Source organism: Phaethon lepturus, unplaced genomic scaffold, assembly GCF_000687285.1.
Source record: "Phaethon lepturus isolate BGI_N335 unplaced genomic scaffold, ASM68728v1 scaffold2904, whole genome shotgun sequence".
NCBI classification, from domain to species: Eukaryota; Metazoa; Chordata; class Aves; order Phaethontiformes; family Phaethontidae; genus Phaethon; species Phaethon lepturus.
In genome coordinates this window covers 29,197-46,379 of record NW_010532472.1, presented here as the reverse complement: position 1 = coordinate 46,379, position 17,183 = coordinate 29,197, and the positions used below count along the sequence as shown (strand labels likewise).

The 17,183-nt window shown below is 42.7% G+C and overlaps 1 protein-coding gene across 1 annotated transcript in view; it reads right to left on the bottom strand.

The window, feature by feature from the left end:
- Positions 1-16,818, bottom strand: part of LOC104619061 (nuclear receptor ROR-alpha-like) — a gene marked incomplete at its 3' end in the record, with an annotated part of 24,652 nt that extends 7,834 nt beyond the window's left edge. The window contains exons 1-3 of the mRNA XM_010284831.1: positions 16,627-16,818; positions 2,955-2,995; positions 2,352-2,484 (exon numbers count right to left, since the gene is read on the bottom strand). Of these exons, the coding sequence (XP_010283133.1) occupies positions 2,352-2,484; positions 2,955-2,995; positions 16,627-16,818 (366 nt within the window). The remainder of the gene's footprint in view (positions 1-2,351; positions 2,485-2,954; positions 2,996-16,626) is intronic.
- Positions 16,819-17,183: the final 365 nt, after the last annotated feature.

The following is a 17,183-nucleotide window of genomic DNA, read 5'->3' as shown; positions in this document are numbered from 1 at the left end:
GCGTAGCACAAACAAAATCAGTCTGCTACAACAGGGCATTTTAAATACTGTCCAGGCCGTGATCACTTAAACTCCTCCTGTGACTTGTGTCCGTTAGCACTCCCCTGTCCGTCACTACTCGCAGGTCATCTGGGCTCTGGCACTAAAGAAGAGCGAGCTTCAGACTTAGTTCCCTCCTGAAAGGGAAATAACTAAGTTGATATCCATTGGCTTTAGAATTCTGCCTGAAATTGTACGATTAGAAAACTTTATTCTGCTACTCCACGAGAAGGGGAAAATGCCTAACCTCATTCATTGGGCCACTGTCTTATTTATTCATGCACCCTCTGCTCTCAAGGTTCAAATGGGTTTCAGCATGCTGAGCATATACTTGCCTGCTTGCCTTCCCTTCTGCCTTTTCCCACCAGTTGAGCGTTCTGGTGGGTTCTCGGAAGCAGACCGAGGATTGCACAGAGCTCCCAGAGAACTCGATTTATACAGAGTTCAGAGGAAAACGATTTGTTCTAAAACGTGAGGCAGCGCACACGCAGTTCTGACTGTCGGGCTAGCACCTGTCCTCCTGACTGCTGGAGGCACGCAAAGGACTTCTCTCCGCATGAGGCACGTTTGCATTTATTCCCGGGGAAGTGCAGTCACTCTGACGGAGCAATGCTCGATGGGTACGTCTGTCGCTTACCCGCCCGCTACGCACCAACGTGACTGCGAGCACGGTGCGCTCTGTTGCTTCCTTCTGCATGCAGCAGCCCCGCTGCTTTTGGTGGGGGCTTTTCTCACGTACAGGACTGAGGAAGGCAAGGCCAAAGAACCGCGTGAAGATGAAGCAAAAGATAACAGGGCTCGCAACTCTGCTTTCCTTTGGCAGCCTGTTCCTGTTTGCAGCCAGCCATGCTGAGAAAGGCCTGTTTTCCGCGTAGACAAGCGTCAGCATTATGCTAACCTCGGCCTGTTGACAATGATGTTCGTCGGGGATCTTGAGGCAGCCTCTCAGGTACACCGGTCCCAGACCAGTTAAGGATTAAAGAGGTCTCGGACCTTGAACATAACTTGATACTCTCTGACAAAATAGCTGTACAGCAGAATTCTCACTGCAAATGTCTGCCACTTCACACAGCTGAAATTTGATAAATGCTGCTCAACCACAAAGCTGAGAAAAGTAATCACTTTACTATCAATGCTTTTTTAGTGCGTTTCTTGCATTTCCCATAGCACAGCAGTTACAAAGGGCAGAAGGTGCTGTTTGTAGCATTCTAACCTTCCTAGATTTTTTTTTTCCCCCCTTCCTTTTTACCCATACTTCCGTGAGACTGAGAGATCATGTTAATGAAAGCACAAAGATCTTCCTTGAAAAAACACAAATCTCTAAAATGTGAAAGCAAGGAAGTTACTTTCTGAGGACGGGTGGTAGTATCAAGCAGGTCAGGAGAACAGACTAAAAGCTGTCATAACTTCTTCACACCTGAAGTGTAGATTAACAGTGCAAAACGTATCAGCGAGGGATTGCAACACGCACATACACGAAGGCAGCAACAAGCTAGAGCACGGCTGTGCACACTGTGCCATTCCCAAGCTCGCGCTGTAACTCTGCACTAGTGATAAAAAGGAGCCATTAGCTTCACAGCACTCTGGCCTACTGTTAGCCTTGTCTGATTTAATTCTTGGTTGTGAGAGACAAACTAAGCAAAATATAAATACTTCTAGTGTAATCCTTCTTCACTTCAGCTACTAGCGTTACTGAAGGTGCAAAACCAGGAAAAAATCCAAAGCCTAAACCTTACACAGCAACGGCTGCACTGCAAGGAACAGGCACTGCTTCCAGGAAGGCCTGAGTATGCTTAACACCAGTAGCATGTGCTATTTGTGCAACATCAGCTTCCATACCAAACAGAATAGATTTGTAACTGCAGCAGATTACAAACAAAAACTGAGAGTCAGAGAGCTCTCAGGTATTTCAACACAGCTTCCTAGCAATTTACAAAGCAAAAATGGAGAGGGAGAGTCAAGAAAGCCACAAACACCCTCTCAAGTGAATCCACAGAAGACATTCTTTGTGGTATGCTAGAAGTGGGTCATCTTTCTGCACCCCTTTGGCTTATTCACAGAGAGACAGTTTATGGCACAACTGCATGATTTTTGAAGCTTGTCCTGAAATGTGTGTGTGCATGTGACAAAACCCATCTATTTAAAAGACAAATAAAACCAGTACTTGAGAATCTCCAATTGATTTCATATTCTTTGAAATGGAATCCACCAATCCAATATTGGTGCAGTGCTTGCTCTTTAAAAAAGGAAGGAAAATAATCACTATCAAAAGGCTAAATGTCTTTTTAAGACTTAGTATTTTGGAAGCTTACCTTGCAGCCTTCACATGTAATGACACCATAATGGATTCCTGATGATTTGTCTCCACAGATCTTGCATGGAATAATTTCAATTTGAGCTGCAACAGAAGCACACAACCAGTTAATTACATTTTCTTTTAAACACCTTATAAAAGCATTCCCTGATCAGCGTTTGTACAGTGAAAACTAATAACCTGCTAAACATTATACTGCATTAACTATTCATTGCTGAACTGCAAGGGTCCCCTAGAGCTTTGGACTAAATTATGGCTGCTCATTATATAATAGCTTTTGGGTTATTAAAATGGGTCATTTGAGAAGGTGTTTTAAGAACCCACAAGAAAGCCAGAATCAGCATTCCAAGGCCGAAAAGAACAGGAGAGTCCACATTTTGGCCAAAGAGCTAAGACGACGCTTGAAAGGTTTCTTCCAATCTTATTCCTGTGAGATCGTAAAAGGTAATTTTGAAGTTCATCCTGCCTGAAAACGAATGCACCCCCTTCACCAGAGGGGTCACCTCCATGCCATCCACTTCACACCACTGGCCAGTCCGGAAGAGAAGTAACAAGGTAAATAGCAACTACAGTTGACACAAGACATCCAAAATTCACATACCCGAATTGGAAGTGAATTATCAGTATGTATTCGTATATTAGCTACCACAGAACAAACGAGGGAGAAAAATACAGCAGTATTGCTCTGGTCATCTTACAAAAAAACAGAGGTGTCGGAAAATGTCATAGAGAGATGTGGTATGAAAGCCCCGATTTTTTAAATTAAACTTCACACGTGTAAAACATACCTACTGCATTCAGTTTAGTGTGTGACGACACTCTCCGCATGTTATCTCTGTATCACAGCAGCTTCCCATCTGAATACATGGACTTAATAAGAAGGGACTTCTGTATGCTCAGGAATACCTCTGCAACTGCTTTTGGAGTATACGGCTGCAGTAATTTCTGGATAAGCCCGTCCTGAGGCAGCGCTTTACAGTATCAAGACCCACAGTCCACGTTTTACTTGCATGTGCTTACACAAACACAGACCGTACGCATTAGGTAGATAACCCAAAAAATCCCAAGAAAGCACTTTCTCTTCCGCAGTGGTGTTTGGATCAGGCTACATTAGTTTTCCTGAACCGGCTCAGTCCGAACAGGAGCACAAACACCACTCTTGCTGTGTCTCTAGCTGCGATATATTAACAATCAGAAGTGCTGTTAATCTCCCGTGAGGAACAAGATGCTCCACTGTTTCAGAGAGCTTTTATTTCGTGAAGTTTATGGCTATCCAGACCGTGACAAGAAACAAAACCGCATCGAGTACTGTCTTACAATGCATTTGCTTAACTTCAGTTGTGCTCTTAACAGTGCTTTCAAAAAAGCAATCCCTTACAGGATTGGGCCAAAACTGTAAGATAACGATAAACTAGAAGACCAGCAGACTTTTAGCACGGCACTGGCTGTGCTACAACTCCCCTTCAAAATATTCTCCAGATGACACCAAATGCAATGCTCGGAGCAGCTGAGTAGTACCTGCATAGTACCCATTTGCTCCCAGGAACCTAATGGCAGCTAAAATGCTCTGCTTGAGGAAAGCAGTGCCCAGCAGCTACAGGACTACATTGCTGTTTTCCCGACAGTTCCGTATCAGCAGCTTCCAAAATATTTTCATACTGCAGGACACCACTTGCATCTGCTTCCATCATAAGGATCCTCATGTTCTTGACCTTTAATCCCCCACCTTCCCTGCAGCAACAAAACGATAGGCTGAAATTAAAAGGTCTGTTTAGGACACTGAAGAAAGGAAACCCTTCTTCCCTGCAGTCCTACAAAAACTGTTTTAATTTCACTTTGCTCTCCACTTAACACACTAAGCACAATGGAGCAGGAAGTGAACTAATAAAAGGGAAAAATAAAGTGTATGCCATTTTGTTAATGTGTTACATTAATTATTGCCAGTGTCTCACATGCTTACGAACAAAAAGCTGCTGGCAGGAAGGGTAGCATAGCCCCACTTCACAGCAACAACTTGCACAGACTGAAGTTGACAGAAGCTCCAGATTTGTATAACGTGCAGTTCAAATTCAGCAGCAATCCTGCGGGCAAATTCCGGAATACATCTCCCGATCCCCCAGTTGTGCCTTTTCAATATATGATTATCTTTCTATTCTGCTACAGTGAGTCAGCAGCCTTCTCCAACTCCTTTGGCAGGCTAGTGACAAGGCTTATCTCAACAGCTACATGGCAATGTATTTTTTACATTTCACTTTTATATACATAATTACTGCCTTATTTTGAGTAGGTACGATAAAATTGGATCTTGTTTATCTACAATCTCCAGCAGATTAGTTAAATCACCCACGAAGCCTGTCCACGCAATCCCTATTTCTTAAGCAACAGGACATTTGCAGAGTGTTTCTGAAGGAATGTAACACGCCTTCAAAGCGACGGCCTAAAGCTAGGTTACTAATAGCGTAAAAGGTGCCATAATTAGTCCCAAACGCATTTTCCAGGGTGCTTTACTGTTAGAGAGAATCTCCACAGATTCACAGGCTCCAGCTCTGCCAGCATTTGCCAACCACTGTGTCTACGAGCAGCACTACCAAATCAGATACGTTTTTAGAATTCCAGATTTCCTCGAATTTACTACATCTTCAAGGTACTTAATTAAGCACGCAGCACTTAAAACTTCAGCTTATTGTTTCACTCTGAGATACAGGACAGTGGGAAGAAACTCAGAAGCATAAATCGCTCGGGACTGCCACAACCAATTGTATTACAAATTAATGCACGGAAAGACATCAGATCAACTACCGCTCCACGTGGCTGCCTTCGCAAATCAACTCACTGAAATGGAATCCCTGTCGCAAGTTCATACACTTTCCATGCAGCATGAAAGGAGGTCGATACTTTAAACTTACTAAATGCAAATTGCCTGTGCCAAGATTATGCATTTTTCTTACGAGGGTGAAAATATTTTCCCCGCTTTTAACTTTGACATGCAAATATGTACTTGCTAAAACCTTGTTCTTATGCAAACAAGGCAGGTGGGAAATATTTTTACATGTCAAGAATATGTTCCAACTTGGTTTCTCACATTCCCAGAGTTACTTAAAGCTTCCTACTGTGCTCACATTAATTGTACCTGTTCTGTGCTTACATATATTTATATGGTATATTTTCCAAGATTATATAAAATACTCTAATTCATGCTTTAGACTAGAATTAGCCTAAATTACAGTTTACAATTTCTGTCTCCTGGGGTGGTGCTCAGGCTGATTCTGGTTCATGCATGAGCAAATTATTTCTTAAATATGAATTGCAGAAAAAAAATAAACTCTTGTGGTTGCTTGGAAACCGCTACAGATACCCAGGTGACAGATGTAGTTTGTGTTCCCAGATTAAAGGCCTAAGAATCTTTCACACCCTGAAATAACACTGCTGCAGAATACTACCACGGGTGTCCTGTGCCAAAGGCAGCAATGAATGGGAATAAAAGCCCAAACAAACCACCAAGAGCAACAAATCCAAGCTCAAGCACAGAGACCCACCGCAAGCATCGAACCAGTTACTCCAGAAACGGCTCCCGAGAGACGTGACCGTCAAGGGCCAGAGGTAGGAATCATTACAAACTGATGTCAAACACGGGGCAAACTCGTCTCCATAGGACAGGGCATCTGACATTCACTAAGATCTCTCAGGATATGCGCCTTCAAATGTAGCTATTCCTATCACTGGAATGTCTGGTAATCTTCCTGCTGCCGTAACGTCATATGATCTTCATTTTACAGCAGGAAAATAGAGTGCTGACTCTTTGCTTTGCTCAAAATCAGGCAGAACCGGAACTTGAGCCCAAGTTATCACAGGGGAAAAAAGCCCGTGTTTTTCTCCTGAACCCCACTTCTTCCTCCGTCCACTGTGTCTTCACTTGGCAATTGTCTGAAGTAGCTCAGGTATGCTTAAATCACACGATTGCCTCCACCTAGTTCCTAGTGAACATGCCTACCAGACAAGCAGAGAGAGCGCTAAACGACATCTTTCGTTGGCAACCGGCACAGAAGAATACGCCTTACTCTCTCCTACTCCAGACTTCACTTCTGTCCCCAAATCTGGAACAGTTTCACTGGGCTTGCCTGCCTTTTTCAAGCTCCCTCCCACAACCAACCCTCTCCCTCTTTGTTAATTCCCACTGCTTTATTCCTTGTCCCGTTTGAGCAGTAGCGGAGGAAAGAAATCTAATTCTGCATCTGTAAGGAAATGCTCTGTACAAGCATATCATAATCTTTAGTTTCTTCCTTTCTAGCTCCTTGGGCAGACTCCAATCAGGACAAGAACCTGTATAGCCAAGTAAAGCATGGGGCATCTTTCTCCCCAGTTCTGCCATTCAAGTGGAAACACATTGAGCTTCAACCCAGGAAAGCATATTGCCAGTCCGCCCTGAAGAAAACGTTTTTCAAAAGAAAACATTTCCCAAAGACAGAAGTTGTTTCCTCCCCATTAGTGTGTCTGAATGAAGTGTTCGTTTCCAGTCCATTAATTGTCTTGGGGTAAAAAAAGGATTTTCCCATTCCTCCTCCTGCTTACACAGTTTTAAAAGTGTATTTTAAAATCATACATTCACACAGATCAGATCATGTTGTTTTTTCCAATTCGCAACAAGTTTCATAAACCTCAGATTTGGTATACTGGGAAGGGCTCTTCAACGGAAGCAAAACTTGGTCCCCACACCTGCCTCTTAGGTGTGATTCACCTAGCTGACCTGAGCTATCTTGAAAGTTGGGTAATAAGCTGAAGTTTAGCTAATTACCTTAAGAAGGAGAGAGAATGAGAAAGCGAGAAGGAAAGAGGGAGAAGGGGCATGATTCATCTTATCCAAGACTAAGCAAGATGAACCCCTGAGTGGAGATGCCTCCTCTTCACTCACCAGAGAAGGAATTAAACAGTACCTTAATTACACGCATAACTTTTAGAAGGTGAAAGTCAGGTGACTGCTACTGCCTCTTACTATTTCTGAATTCAAAAATTAGCATTTTCTGGACAGGAAAACCTGTGTAGGAAGCGCTCTCTTCCCCTCCTGTGGTACACAGGGTCCCAATCACCTGCGCACACCGGTACCGCTGAGGTAAGAGCATGCACTTCTCTGGAGTTCCCCATCACAGCTCCCACCCTTCAGCTCTCAAGGCAGCAATATCAAGAAATTCCAGGTATACACATTCCTTTTTCACTCAGTAGAGATGGACTTAAGCACATACTGGTTAGTCTGCCAGACCGGTCTCTATTTGTTAAAACCTCTGCGGACACTGAGCGTCCTTCTCCGACGCACTGGCTTTCTGGGGAAGGCACCCTAACCGAAATTGCTAGCTGAACTGAGGACTTCCCTCGAGGCTAGACGTGGGGTATGTACAACAGCCAGGACTGCAGCTGGGATCCCCTGGGTCTCAGGGTACTGCTTAAGAAGTTATGCCTTCTTGGACTGTAAGAAGGGCTTAAATTCCTTTCCCTGAACGTGGCTCGCCTGTCCCCCACTTGACTGGGTATGTACAATTCCGCAGCTAATTCAGAAGGGCTTTGAAATAAATATGATACACATACAAATTGGGCTAACCTGCTTCTAAAAGGGATGCAGTTTCTGCCAGACATCACTGCTAGTGCTCTTCGTAAGTATATTGATTAAATTAGGAATATACATATTCACTGACATATTCATACATATTCATTGACTCAAACAAGGGTACTGCATGTAATGTGGTATTTAAAGCAACATAGTATCTGATCACAAACTGAATTAACAAGGAATGATTTTACTATATAATATTCAAATCTTCCTGCATTTTCAGCTTCATTACCTGAATAATTTGCTCTGTCATGTACCCTAAGTAATTTGAGCTGGCTGCAAATTGCTTGCCTCCGAACACCTGCAGCTTACAAATGCTGCAACTCCACTGAACTGAAAGCTAGTGGCAGCACAGCTCTGCCCATTCCATTAATGTACTATGTTAAGTGACCATCTGTCCACTCATATATATTAAAATACGTAACGCCACTGTACTTCTAAGGGTGACGGCATTTTTAGAACACACAGTAAGTGTGTTGATCAAGAGCTGATGGAATTTACCTGCCCACTCCTTGTGTGAAAGGTTTCTTTATTCTACATACAATCCCTACCATAACGGCATTCTGGCCACGAGCAGGCCAGCCGGAGATTGCACTGACAGGGCTAGTAAAAAGTAGCTCCCGAGAAGAACTAACAAAGCCTGGTATCCTAGAGATGTGTGTCTCATGGCTGGATTTTCTGGGGTCCAGGAAGGTTGAAATTCCATCAGAAGCCTTCCCAGCACATGGGACATTCCTTGCGCCTTTCTCTCCTTTACAGGTTCTCCTATCTATAGCTGAGCTCAGGCTGTGCAGCACCCCTCAGCGCAGTATTAGTTGGGTATCCTTCTGGGTATGTTTTTCAATTTTCATGAAACATGTAGGAACACATCTTTGGGACTGCTGATGCTCTCCAGCTTGGCTGAAATGGTTTTGGAAATGAGGAGGATTGGGGTGATGGGCAGAAAACCAGACAAACACAAACAACCTCTCCAAGCCTTGTTTCCTTAGGAAATCACACTAGTAATAAAATAAATACTGAGGTTACGCTGGTACAAATCCTTTGAAGTCTGTGGGTGTGATGGGTGGAGTAGAAACGAACATGGCCATCACAGTATTAATTAAAAGTAAAGTATGCGCAACACCTCAAACACACAAGGCAGAAATGCTGCAATGCCAAGACTTGATCTTTGGGTCTGAACACAGCTGGATCCCTCTTAGTAGGTCACTTGATACTATGCAGCAGTCCATAACACTAAAAACATTTGGCTTCAGAGTATTAAAGGGGATGCACGGTAAACAGTATGGAACAACCTGAGCACTTTTGGGGCTTGCAATACTGACTTTTAGGAATAAATCTAAATTCTTTCAACCTCTGTTACTGATTGGAGACATCGAAGGGAACAGTGCAGTAACAGCTCCTATTTTCATGCCAGGATCACCAACATTTACGTTTATTATTTTACTTTAAGCCAAGAAATTTTACTTACACAGATTTTAATTTGACCAACTAAAGCCCTTCTGTTACATGAAGCACCGGCTTCAACAAAGGCACTTGCACACCTAATGAAAGAAGGCTATATGGAAAATAGTTTGGATTCTCTAACAGGCAAAACTGTTTCTGTGAAGTTGTTGTAGTGAGGTCTCTATGTATATTTTTAATGTTATAGTCAAATAGAAAATTAGTGAAAAACCTTAATAGACCATCATAACATTCTTAATTCTCATAAAGAAAAATCAAAACAAAAAGAAATCCTAACACAAACAATCTAGGACTTCTGCAAGAGCACAAACAAGCTAAAAACAGATTCAGGGTTTTCAGAGGACCTTGGAGAGATGATGTTTGCTCCCTCTCAGTCATGTGTGCAACACTAAGTGATTTTTGGTTTCCTTTTGTATGACAGTCTCCTACCTCTCCACTGTCTTGGCTTTATCCATGCAGAAATATTCTCATTCTTTTTTGACCCAGCAATGCCACTTGGTATCTCAACATTTGTATCAGCATGCAACTTAAGACATACTTCCTCTTGTATTTTTGAGGAAAGAAGATCAGCAATCTAGTTTGCAGCTGAAGGTGAGATGATTTGATTTCCCTCGTTGAAGGAATGACAGGTAGAGACAGAGACAACTCTAGCTTGGGACTCTGATCATATTATGAAACCATACCACAGACCAAAATATCAAACCGCTGACCTACAAGCCTCGGCTCAAAATAATCAGGACTGCCGCATCCAGATGTGTTGAGTTGTCCAGGAGCACAGAAAAGCAGTTCTTTGGAGAATCAACCTCTCGTTACTTCCCGGGGCATACAACTAACATCTTCCCAGTTTGTGAAGTCTAGGAAGTTATGAAAGCTCCAGCTTTGTTACTACTTCCATGAACTTAAACCAAACACAAATCATGAAGACGGCTGAAATACACACTGACGTACACTGTAGCAAGATGGAGAAAAATGATACTAACTCTATTAAGGAGAAGATAAAACCAAGAAAAACTGAAGCACCGATTCTGAATACAAATTTTATCTTTCTATAGTGGAGGAGTAGATTCATTCACTACACATAACACACAGGCACAGTACCAAGACACAGTAACCAAACTTAGTGGTAAAGCACAAGAACAGAGAAAGAACAAAGGGAAAAGTTCTGCTATGCAATGTCCTATGCATTTCAACGCTAAAGAATTTGAAGTAGTCATCTAATATTTCAATATGGTCAGAAGAGACTTCCAAATTGCATAACACACCAGTTTTGTCCCATAATATTCTGACTTCTCACTTTCATTCTTGGTGGCTCAGGTGCTTATGAAAAAACATTTAACCATTTTAGTCCCCTCTTCTCCTCTGGCTGAAAATTAATAGTAGTTATATTGGCTATGATGAGCACAGTTTGCAGTATGATTAATTTGAAGACTAGGCTAAATGTAATTCTTGTGAAATTAAGCAATTCAGAAAAACAGTTTTTCACAAGAAAGGAAAACACACTGGCACTGCAGTCATGTGACTCTCCAATGAAATATAATATACTTTTAATCAAAGCCCTGAACTGCATGCCAAGAAATAGATACTATAATCCTCATTCTAGTGCTGATTGGCTCTGTGAATGGGGATGCTAGTTGGTGTCTCATTTTCTCTATCTATGTAATCGGGATAATCGTTCTTTATCTCTACCTCTATCTCCAGCTATCTTGGGTGACTGGCACATACTGCCAAATCTTGGGTCTTGGTCTTATGACCCAAGAAACTAGTGAGCAGATCTCCAGACAAACCAACCTCCGGCATTTTGCATTGCTTAGATAAAAGTTGCCACAAAACTCTACAATAGGACTGCTATTTGTCTACACAGCTACAAAACATTGTTCTTGACAAAATTACACAAACCACAAGTTTTAGAAGCAACATAGACGCGAGCTATTATCACAGTAGCTGCCAACACTGACTTTTTCTGCTCTGATTTGCTACTGCATTTATTCATTAAGCAGCAAGCTAGTGGTTATGTCAAGCCACCCTGTATGTTTTTACATGATTCTAGAGCTCGCTCAGGTTTTGACATTCCTAATTTCTTCCTACAGATAGCCACTAACATCGGGCATTTGCGAAAAGGAACACCTGCTGTATGGGCATAAGCACAGTTCTACTATGATACCATCTATACCATGCCACTGTGCCGCTAGAACAAACCAATGCATATTGTCTGTCAAATTAAAAAAAGAAAGCAGCAGTAAGCTGGTAGGCCAAGACACATGTGCGCTTTGAGGCAGGGAAAGTGCCCTTGTAACACTCAATCACACCGAGGTTTCTCGTAGTCTTTGCAGCTTATTTTTCTCTGGTACTGGGAAAAGCAAATCTACACAGATTTCTCCTTCCTGGCGTCTGTATGTTGGTCTTTCATTTTGTAGTATTAATGGAGAGGAAAACAGAAAGTGAAATTTGCAGGAGAACATAATTCAGAATACATTTATTTGCTGGAGCTAGCTGGACAATACTAAATGCATTCTCCCCACTCCCACCAAAAAGAAACCTGTACCAAAAAGCTTAAATGTATTTGTACTTCTGTCCAATTTGCCAATTCTTTGGAAGAAACTAGTAAAGACTTGATTTTAATAAAGTCAGTCTTATAATAATGTAGCATTTTGGAGTGAAAATCTAAATTACCTCTGACATTTGCTCCACAGTTTAAATGCACAGAGCCTCCGTTCTATGTGAAATTTCCTACTCGTGAGTGTTGAGCCTGGCCTTCTGAAGACTGGAATTTGTTCATTCCAGCAGTGCCCTCCCACCTTGCTTTCCCTCATTAAATGTACTGGCTTAAGGGAACATCTCAACATTTCTGTTTGCTTGCAGTAGGAAAACAAAGAAGAACTGACCACCCACTCATCAATTTTAAGCACCACTTCAGGAAGTCAGCTAGGACTATCACAGCACAACAACCTTTACTTGAATTATTTTTCATAGGCTGCAAACTGTCTTAAAACATCAATACTTGGAAGGCAATAATTTCAGTCCCTATTACAAAGCGTATAGTTACCGCATGCAGGATTATGAGAACAACTTAGTTGCTAGCTAAAGCACACTACCATTCATTACGGAAGGGTCTTGCACTAGGTTTTGAGAACAGTGGTGAAAGGGTACTTAGAGAGTCTTAGACTTCCTTTTATACAATATGAAACCTGGGTCATTTGATTTTGTTAAGAAGCTACATACATTTGTGCTACCCATTTGCAAAATTAGATGTCAGTTCAATGGTCTCATTAGGCTATCTACTAGCACAAATCAAATCACAACTACAGTTACTAGATTAAAACAAACCAAAACCCAAAAAACCCACCACCTGGGAAAGCTAATCACCTGCAGTGTCAAAATTATCAACAATTTCAACTAAATTCATTAACAAGGTGACAGGCTCCTGAATCGTTGAAGGGACATTAGATCAATGGGAGCACGGCACCAGCTAACTATGGGTAACGCTGCCGTTTTTCGTTCTACTCATACGCATGTAGCTTTCAGATCAAGCGTTAGTAATTCCTCATACTGCTGCTTAGAAGGTCATCTCCGACTGGCAACCCATGTGAACGCCGCATGTTCTCTATCAGAATGCACACGCTTTCCTTTGTACTTACTATTTGACCAAGTCAAGTTCCACTTTAATAGTTAGTTCCCCAGAGATAACAACAGGCAGTTTGGAAAAAGGAATATGGAATGAATGCAGAAGAGGTAACAAAGCAGGGGGGAACCCAATAAGGGAAGCGTCCCTCTAAACAAAGGGTCTGTCATGATTCAGTTTTATCGTGCCATTTTGCCAGGCTGCACAAATTGTATTAAGGGTTTGGCCTCTGCAGAAATTGCAGGCTGTATCCCTGTGTGTATTGAGAAACGGGACTTTGTCCAATTAAGTTAAAGCCAGGCAAACATGGCTGGGGCAGAAGCCACTCCCTTACAAAAGAGCTGCACTGTGATGAAAAACCGCTCAAAACCTAAATTTACTTCTAGGTGAAAAAAGTTGAAGGGGAAAAAAAAAAATGTATTTCACCTAGACTAGAAACTCCATCATTCTGAAGTGACTACATCTGCATTTTTAAGATATTTTTCTTTTTGGCTGCACATGAATTTGATGTCATTAAAAAGGCTTCCTTTGATGCTGGATGCCAAGTAGAATCATTAGTTTCTCACAAAGGTGCGCTCTAAATGTCTAGTTTAAATTTTCATTTTCAGATGATTCATCTAAGAGATGAACAATAACAACCAAAAACAACTTCAGAACTCTAAACTGTGAAAAGCCTTTTAGCTGCACTCACTCATTTATTAACTCCCTCCAACACCTCCTTTCTGGATTCACATGGCAGTCAATACTGAGCATGAATTCTGCAACTCCTTAAGCGATATATGGCCATAAGAACCAAACCACAACCAGATTCCTTCAAAATTCACAAAAGATGTTCTTCTGAAGTCTGTACCCTGCATCCTTCTAGCTGACACAGGGTCACTTTTTTTATACAAGGATGCTTTCCACTGACACCTTTTCTAGTGTATATGCCTTGTTTTGTCACAGCTCCTCTTCATAAGTCCTCTTCAGAGGTCATTAGAGGATTAATGAAACTGAGGGACACTCCAGGGGAAGCAGCATCCTCAGCCAGTGTAGCTTCACAGGGTGGGGGGAGGCCACAAAACAGATTAATTATACCTACGTTTCCTCCATTTAAATGCAAATGTCACTGAAGTCCAAAAACAATCAAGGATTTACAGCTGATCTATGTTTCCTGATACACTGAAGACACTAGAAAGCACAGATGCTATCGAGAGCTTACAGCCTTTTTTGTAGTACAGGGTCAAAATGCTACTGAACATTTGTTTTCCCCGCCAAGAAAGATGCTTCTCTTTCAGCCCCCACTCCATCTGAGAGGCAGCAAATATGAGCATATATGTGGGATCAAGAGGAAGGCTACAACACTTCTAAAAGAACTGCCTAGAAGACAGCCTGGACAGTGAAAAACTGATGCAGAATATAGTTTTGCCATCCCTCTTCCCTAACACCTGTACAACTTCTTCGACCACCTAATTATACTGCTTTGAGGAGAAGACCTACACACTCCCCCACACATTGACCACTTGCTCAAGATGACCTGGATAGGTTGCATGCATGCTTGCCAGACCCTGCTACCACATAAGTCTATAGGAGACAGACACCAGCACACGCTGCACTACATACGGCCACACATGCTTCTTGCTAATGATGATTTTTACCTACCCGCAGCATTTCCATCAGGGTATCCCATCACCTACAGCGGGCTTTACAAGGCATGTCTGTCGTACTTCACGCTGACACTCTTGCCCTTCCCTCGACCACTGACTGGATCACTCCAGTGTCATGGCGATAGAACTTTTTTCTTTGTAGTAGTCTTAGCAGTACTTTATTGACTTGCATGAAGTTACACAACAGTCCTTCATCTCTATGAAGCAGGCCAGGCCCTCCCGGCTGGCCAGGGACCAGGGGGAAGCCACGGGAGGACAGCCAGCTCTACCTGTCTGCAGTCAGGCATGTGCTTTTCTCCTCCCTCAGATGTTCTCTTCTAGAAGGGCACAAGTGGAAAACGCTATGACCCGTCCCCAAAAACTGCGTCAGGAGGAAGAACATGCAGGATGATATCAGGGTAGATGGGCATTTCATAGGCTCTGGCTTACAACAAAATAAACCCACCATCAGTCCAGCAAACAGTCACAAAAACATTCCTACCAGAGAGAAAGTTTTTTTCCCCCCAACATGTTCTTCAGACAATGTATTACACCGTTGTCCCCCACCAACGATGCTCACGCCATCTCCCTGGACCCGGCTGTGTTTCTGTGCTTCTTTGTATCCTCATGATGTCTGTATACACTGTCCTCAGTGTTTGAAAATCATCTTCATTTTGTGACAAAGATCATGAAAGAAAAAAAAAGTAGCTGCCCACAAAAATGTTTCAGCAAATTACAAGCTTGTGAAAAGAAAAGGTCTAGCAAAAGCTCTTCCTTTGCCACAATTAGATTAGGTGCTATGACCTTCATTAAACCCTTTCTTTTGCGTAGTTATTTCATAGCATTTAATTTCCTGCCTCTCAATGATTAAACCTACTGAGAGGTAGTAGATAAAGCAAGTCTGCTTGCTGTTTCAAACAGATATATTAATACTTTACACTTGAAAAGCTTTCAAAGCGTCTTCAGATGCTGATTAGCAAACATTGTACATAAAACCATGTCTGAGGTCAGAGTGTGGCGGCAGATATGTGACTGAAACTTACTCCAACAGCTCTATTGCAATGCTGTACGCACAGGATACCTCCATTGCATACATTAAGGAAGCTTAAAGTTAAGCTTCACGTATTTAAACACTAACACAAAGTCTACTTAATGGCAGTCTTCAAAATGACAGTGGCCTCCTAATCTGCTGGAGATAAAGAAGTGCCAAGATTAATGATTACATAAGTGCATCGCAGAGCCCAGAAACAATAATCAGCTCTTCTGTTGTTATTTGTGTACAAAGGCTATTAGAGTCATCTGACATTCCAAAATCCAATTTAAAGTTGTTAAACCCCTTTCACGTTCTTATTTGAGGTTGGAAAACCGACAGGTTCGAAAAGGGAAAGGAAGGGTTTGATTTCCCACTTCTTTTCCCCTTACTGATTTTGCTCTAAGCCAAATCTCTCTCTAAGAAATGCAAAAAAATAAGCTTTTAAACAATGCCTGGAGTAACCAATATTGCTGTTGAAGGAATAATACCAATAAAACCCTAACATGCTTAGATAGCAAATTGTAAAATAATGACTACAAGCAAACCGAGTGACTATTCTATAGGAAAAGACCCCATTGAGTTGAGGGTGTCAATGACATCAGCTGCACAACTCTGACAACAGTGGCCATCTTCAGTAAATCAGGAGGGTGAGAAATTGAAGGTGCTCAGGCACCACACACCCATCTCAGTCTAGTAATGGACTCTGTGAGAATTCACTCTCTGGATTCATGCAGGCATAGTATTCTTTGCCAGAGACCAGACTGCTAACTGCAAAGAAAGGCAAGTGACAGGTCTGCAGCTTCTGTAAACAATACACAGTCAATTCTTTTTCCACAAAAATCCTCCAAAATTGAAAACAACCCTCTTTGTTTCTGACAAGACTGAAAAGCAAGTTTAGAAACCAAATGAACAAATTGGTCTTCTCCCGATTCCTACGTTGTTCCTTCGCCTCCACTGACGACACGGGGAATGGGACAGGAAAAGAGGTGGCCACATCCCTGCCCTCTCCATCCGATCAACGAGTCGCGCCTCCCCAGCTCCAGGCCGACTGCACAAGCAGGAGCGCCCGGCCGCTGGGAGCTTCGTCAGCGGCCACGCGTGCAGCGGGCGCACGGGCACGCTGCACATCGCGCTTGCCTCTCAGGGGAGCCGTCCGTTATTATCCCGTTTGTAGCACAGATCGCTGTAGCCCTGAATGCAGAGCTCCGCCCGGCTTCAAAACTCAAAGAAAGGGCAGCTGAGCAGGCCCCGGCTCTCAGACAGGAAGGTGTGCATGGCAGACAGACCTACAGACCAAACCGCTGCAACTTGATCTTGTGGGTGACGCGCTGGGGCCTTGTGCTGAAATGGCAACTCCAGCAGCCACTGCCCTTCTGGGGAAAGGACTAGCCTGGGAGCAGTCAGCCTCTGGAGACCACAGGCCCCACTCCCTCAGCTTGGTGGTGACTTTCTCTCCTTGTATCAGGAGAGAGGCGAGGTGACACCTGGGATTC